The following is a 6,375-nucleotide window of genomic DNA, read 5'->3' as shown; positions in this document are numbered from 1 at the left end:
GTCAAGTGTGTGATTAGCTTAGATTAATCACTGACACTTCAGAGGAGAAGCAGAAAACCGCAAAATATGTGGATACATTTTTAGCATATAGGCAGCGTCGTTACAGTTATGCAAGGGTTAAGGTGTGCAATGTAGTATCAAAATTGGTGTTATTGTCATAAACAAAAGTCTGGACTATATGTATGCACCAATTTTTGTTTCATACTTTATATTCCATACTACATGTGAAAATGTATCTTAACATAAAAAAAATAATTAAGTAAATTAATATCCAATTTCTATAGTACATCTATTATTTTGAATTCCTAATAACACAGGTGTCAAACTCTTTCTTGTCATCCTACCAGCAAAGGTTTCTGTAATAGCGAAGTTAAAGTGTGATTACAACCATAGAATCTGGAAAAAAATTTAGTGGCAAGCTCAGTGGTTGTTGGATTAGGGAGGCATGGGTAATATGGCTTAAAATCTTTATCGCAACATATATTGCAGTCTCCTGCAATAACAATATATATCAACATATATTCTTAGGTATGTAAAGGATAAGAGAACCATTTCAAAACGGGTTACAAAGACTCCTATTTTAGTTGGTGACGTATGCTGTAACATATTTCATCATTTACAATTATATTAATTTTCAAAACTTTTATTGCTCTACATGCTAATTTACTGTTAATGTCTATTTAACTTTCTGGTGTAACACGGTTCTATCTATTCTTCTGTTAAAATGTAATACACCCTTATTCTTCTGTTGTTGGATACTACATTCGTTTTGGGCGATACTACAAATTTTTATAACACTGGCGCAGTATTGGTCATACCGGTTCTGATACTGATAATTCACATTTTCAAAATCATTGAATGAATACATTTTTAATCATAATTATGATCAGACAAAAACAAGGGATGACATCCATCGATCTTCTTCCGCTTACTAAAGGTTGGGTCGCGGGGACAGCAGCCGAAGCAGGGAAACCCAGACTTCCTTCTGCGCAGCCACTTCGTCTAGCTCTTCCCAGGGGATCCCGAGGTGTTCCCAAGCCAGTCGGGAGACATAGTCTTCCCAACGTGTCCTGGGTCTTCCCCGTGGCCTCCTACCGGTTGGACGTGCCCTAAACACCTAAACAGGCGTTCGGGTGGCATCATGACCAGATGCCCGAACCACCTCATCTGGCTCCTCTCGATGTAGAGGAGCAGCTGCTTTACTTTGAGCTCCTACCGGATGACAGAGCTTCTCACCCTATCTCTAAGGCAGAGCCCCGCCACCCGACAGAGGAAACTCATTTCGGCCGCTTGTACCCGTGATCTTGTCCTTTCGGTCATGACCCAAAGCTCATGACCATAGGTGAGGATGGGAATGTAGATCGAGCGGTAAATTGAGAGCTTTGCCTTCCGGCTCAGCTCCTTCTTCACCACAACGGCTCGATACAACGTCCGCTTTACTGAAGACGCCGCACCAATCCGCCTGTAGATCTCACGATCCACTCTTCCCTCACTCGTGAATCCTAGGTACTTGAACTCCTCCACTTGGGGAAGGGTCTCCTCCCCAACCCGGAGGTGACACTCCACCCTTTTCCGGGCGAGAACCATGGACTCGGACATGGAGGTGCTGATTCTCATTCCGGTCGCTTCACACTCGGCTGTGAACCGATTCAGTGAGAGCTGAAGATCCTGGCCAGATGAAGCCATCAGGACCACATCATCTGCAAAAAGCAGAGACCTGATCCCGCGGCCACCAAACCGGAACCCCTCAACGCCTTGACTGCGCCTAGAAATTCTGTCCATAAAAGTTATGAACAAAATCGGTGACAAAGGGCAGCCTTGGCGGAGTCCAAACCTCACTGGAAACGTTTCTGACTTACTGCCGGCAATGCGTACCAAGCTCTGACACTGATCGTTCAGGGAGCGAACCGCCCCAATCAGACAGTCCGATACCCCATACTCTCTGAGCACTCCCCACAGGACTTCCTGAGGGATTCAGTCAAATGCCTTCTCCAAGTCCACAAAACACAAGTAGACTGGTTGGGCAAACTCCCATGCACCCTCAAGAACCCTGCCGAGAGTATAGAGCTGGTCCACAGTTCCACGACCAGGACGAAAACCACACTGTTCCTCCTGAATCCGAGGTTCGACTATCCGGCGTAGCCTCCTCTCCAGTACACCTGAATAAACCTTACCGGGAAGGCTGAGGAGTGTGATTCCACGATAGTTGGAACACACCCTCCGGTCCCCCTTCTCAAAGAGAGGGACCACCACCCACATGATGGCAATGTAACAATATCAATTAAACATCTACATGATTGCCTGCCTACTATTAGCTCTGTTTTAAATCCTTTGGTTTTTGACCTTAAAGTACTCCTGTGCCTGAGTTAATAAACTATTACAAAAACAACAAAATATTTTTGACGGTAAAAAACTATCGTTTTAACTGTAGTATACCTGATAGTTTATCTGTTATCGTTACTGTTGGCATTTGTATCGATCCACCCACCTTTGTTTACATTCAGGTGCTCTAGCTTGCACTTAGCAGGTAGCATATCTTCTTAGTGTGTGTAGTGCTGTATGTTTATCTATTTCCCGTCCTCCTGTAATAATGATACCTGTAAGAAACATAGTTTATTTTCCGCCATCAAGGTGAGTATCGGTGACTTATAAGTGGCTTTGCACTGTGGATGGACGTCAAACTCTAGCAAAAATGCTACATTGCGTTAAGGACGCCTTCGTTCGCTAGTCGCTGTGAAATTTGTGAGACAAAGCTAAACTATGTCCTCAACATGCATTATCGTGATGTAACGACAGTATTAAAAGCTCTATTGTCGGCAATATTTTTATCATTAATATTATCGCCCAACCCGAGTCATACGTATTGTCACACTTCTTTCCTCACAGGCAAACATGGCAGAGCCTCAATCGGAGAAAAGATTCCACAACTTGACCCTGCAGCAACTCCAGGCTCTGGACCAAATCCTGACCGAGGTCATTCCCATCCAAGGACGCGGGAATTTCCCGACATTGCAGGTGAGAGCCAAAGACTTAATTCGCGTGGTAAAGGACCGACTCGTGGAACGAAAGATCTTCGTTAAAGATATCCGCCTGAATGGAGCAACTGCCAGCCATGTTCTGGTGAAGGACAATGGCCTGGGCGTCAGAGATTTAGACATCATTTTCAGAGTGGAGTTACCGAGGCAGGAGGACTTCCAGGTAATTAAAGAGGTGGTCCTGGGCAGCCTGAGAGACCTTCTTCCAAGCGGAGTGAACAGACGTAAGATCACCTGCCTCACAATGAAGGAAGCATACGTGCAAAAGATGGTGAAAGTTTTCACCGAGCAGGATAGATGGAGCCTCATTGCTCTGTCCAACAACCGAGCCAGAACCTTTGGGCTGAGATTTGTTAGCGCGCTTCGCAGACAGTTCGAGTTCAGCGTGGACTCCTTCCAGATCATTCTAGACCGTGTGCTGCAGTCTTACTGGGAGACTGACAGGAGGCAAAGGTGCAATTTGTCTTTGGATGCTCAGAACTTGGGAAAAAGAGAAGAGAGTGAGGAGCAAGCAGCGTCTAAGATGGCTTCCTGCGGAGAGATTCCACATAAGCGTGAAGATGTTACGGAAAAAGAGCCTCCTCGTGCAGAGAAGGTTGAATTAGCTTCCGACGACGTCAACTCCAATCAGGAAGAGAAGGATGTTGTTTCTGAGCCTTTTTGCAAAGATGATCCTGTAGTTTCACCTCCTCCACCCTCAAATGCCGAGAAGGTTCAAGAGGAGACCTCTCAACCGATCATGGCGCATGATTGTCTTCAGGTCCCCACCCAGCAAAAGTCCAGTCCTGAGTTCTCGTCTCCTCCCCCAGCAAAGAAAACCTGCAGCACGTCACAGGATGTCGTCCCAGACTACTGTCCCTCGCCCAAACTTCAGCGGAAAATGTCCCGCAAGATGATTTGCACCCCTGAGAGATGGTCTTTACTGACCGACGTCTCTGATATGACTACTCAGATGTTTACGCCCATCCAGATACCACCTCAGCTGAAGCCTCCTGTACATAAAGAGGCTTCCTCACAGGAGAGCTTCGCAGACCCTGAGACAAATCAAGCTGTTGAACTGACCGTGAAACACAAGGAACCTCCAGATGGCAACCTTGTAAATGTAGGATACACACAGCAGGAGCAGGAAGAAGCCCCTTTATTGAGCTCATTGGGGTCCTGCATGGCGGTGGAGGCAGAGTGCATGTACGGAGACTTTGGCCAGGCAATAGAGCACCTGCGCCACCACCTGATCGCCACGCACAATCCCGAGGAGATTCGAGGAGGAGGCCTGCTGAAGTACAGCGACCTCCTGGTGAGGAACTTCCGCCCGGCAAGCGAGACCGAGATCAAGTCCTTAGAGAGGTACATGTGCTCCCGCTTCTTCATCGACTTCTCTGACGTGGGCGAGCAGCAGCGCAAGATCGAGGCCTACCTGCAGTATCACTTCACGGGCAGTGAGGAGAGCAGTAGGTACGACTACCTTATGACGCTGCGGCGCGTCATTGACGAAAGCACCGTGTGCCTGATGGGCCACGAGAGGAGGCAAACGCTCAACATGATCACCGTCTTGGCTCTGAGGGTGCTGGGGGAGCAGAACGCCATCCCCAATGCTGCCAACGTCACATGCTTCTACCAGCCCGCGCCTTACGTGAGTGAGCCCATTTACAGCAGCTACTTTGTCACGCCACCGCAGCCGCCGCTCGTTTACCACCCCTACCCGGTGCACGTGCACATGCAGAGCGGCGTGGTGTAGCCGCGGTCACGTGCCCCCAGGGAGGCGGGGAGGCAGCTTTTTTTTCAATGCGGGCCTTGACTGGCACTGCTTTTGACAAGAAGAGGGACCCTCGGGCACGGTGTCCTTTCAAGCTTTGACATCGCCAGGACTGAGCGAAGTCTTTTGGACAGGAAACGTCAACAAGGACAACAAGTGCACAGGAGAAGTTTGCATGGACTTACGAACACAGGAAAGTGTTATCATTGTAGGGTGATGAATAATCATGAAACATCAACACGGTTATGTGCATCACACCTTGTCAGCATGTTGTATCACACAGTGTGGATATTTAACTTATTTGATATGTAAGTGTAACTGTAAGCTGTGTGTGTGTGTGTGTGTGTGTGTGTGTATGTGGGTGTGCGTGTGTGTATAGGGCTGCAAAATTCCAGGAAAATGTTAGATTTCCATGGGAATGTGTAGTAAATCATGCGGATTAATAAGAAATGAATCAACTGGAAATTAGACAAACTGCATGTGTCTCAATTTATTGCAGTCATGTCGCCGCCAATGGACATTTTTTTTTTCCACACCTCCCACCTTCCCTTAGTTTAAATACTATTAAGAACCTGCTAATATGTATATATGTTAACCACATTTTAATGTGTTTTTTGTTAGTGTTATCCAAAAGTGATCATTATAAAACACTGGTGGTGTATCCATCCGCCGATATGTTAAGACATGTTGTGTTTGGGGCCAAGATGGATGTTAATGGATCACACTTTACTTTAATTGATAAGTCATAGAAATGTAATAATATGAAAATTACATACCAAGGCTATCACGGTGTTGTTGGATATTCCCAAAAAGAAGAAATTATTGAAACCAAGTATTATTGAATAAAATCTACATACATATACACATACAGTCGTGGTGAAAGGTTTACATACACTTGTAAAGAACATAATGTCATGGCTGTCTTGAGTTTCCAATACTTTCTGCAACTCTTATTTTTTTGTGATAGAGTGATTGGAGCACATACTTGTTGGTCACAAAAAACATTCATGAAGTTTGGTTCTTTTATGTATTTATTATGGGTCTACTGAAAATGTGACCAAATCTGCTGGGTCAAAAGTATACATACAGCAATGTTAACAGTCAGTTGCATGTCCCTTGGCAAGTTTCACTGCAATAAGGCGCTTTTGGTAACCATCCACAAGCTTCTGGTTGAATTTTTGACCACTCCTCTTGACAAAATTGGTGCAGTTCAGCTAAATGTGTTGGTTTTCTGACATGGACTTGTTTCTTCAGCATTGTCTACACGTTTAAGTCAGAACTTTGGGAAGGCCATTCTAAAACCTTGAGTCTAGCCTGATTTAGCCATTCCATTACCTCTTTTGACATGTGTTTGGGGTCATTGTCCTGTTGGAACACCTAACTGCGACCTAGACCCAACCTCCGGGCTTATGATTTTAGGTTGTCCTGAAGAATTTGGAGGTAATCCTCCTTTTTATTGTCCTGTTTACTCTCTGTAAAGCACCAGTTCCATTAGCAGCAAAACAGGTCCACAGCAAAATACTACCATGCTGAAGAAACAAGTCCATGTCAGAAAACCAACAAATTTAGCTGAATTGCATCAATTTT

The 6,375-nt window shown here is 45.5% G+C and overlaps 1 protein-coding gene across 1 annotated transcript in view; it reads left to right on the top strand.

Moving 5' to 3' along the window:
* The window catches only part of LOC133550667 (terminal nucleotidyltransferase 5C-like), a 7,996-nt gene extending 2,731 nt beyond the window's left edge, over nucleotides 1-5,265 (top strand). Inside the window, exon 2 of the mRNA XM_061896609.1 lies at nucleotides 2,887-5,265. Within this exon, the coding sequence (XP_061752593.1) occupies nucleotides 2,893-4,770 (1,878 nt within the window). The 5' untranslated portion in view covers nucleotides 2,887-2,892 and the 3' untranslated portion in view covers nucleotides 4,771-5,265. The remainder of the gene's footprint in view (nucleotides 1-2,886) is intronic.
* The last annotated feature ends 1,110 nt before the right edge of the window (nucleotides 5,266-6,375 follow it).

This window comes from Nerophis ophidion, linkage group LG04, assembly GCF_033978795.1.
Source record: "Nerophis ophidion isolate RoL-2023_Sa linkage group LG04, RoL_Noph_v1.0, whole genome shotgun sequence".
Classification (NCBI taxonomy): domain Eukaryota; kingdom Metazoa; phylum Chordata; class Actinopteri; order Syngnathiformes; family Syngnathidae; genus Nerophis; species Nerophis ophidion.
Note: the sequence above shows the minus strand (reverse complement) of the source record. Positions and strands in the feature narration are given on the sequence as shown.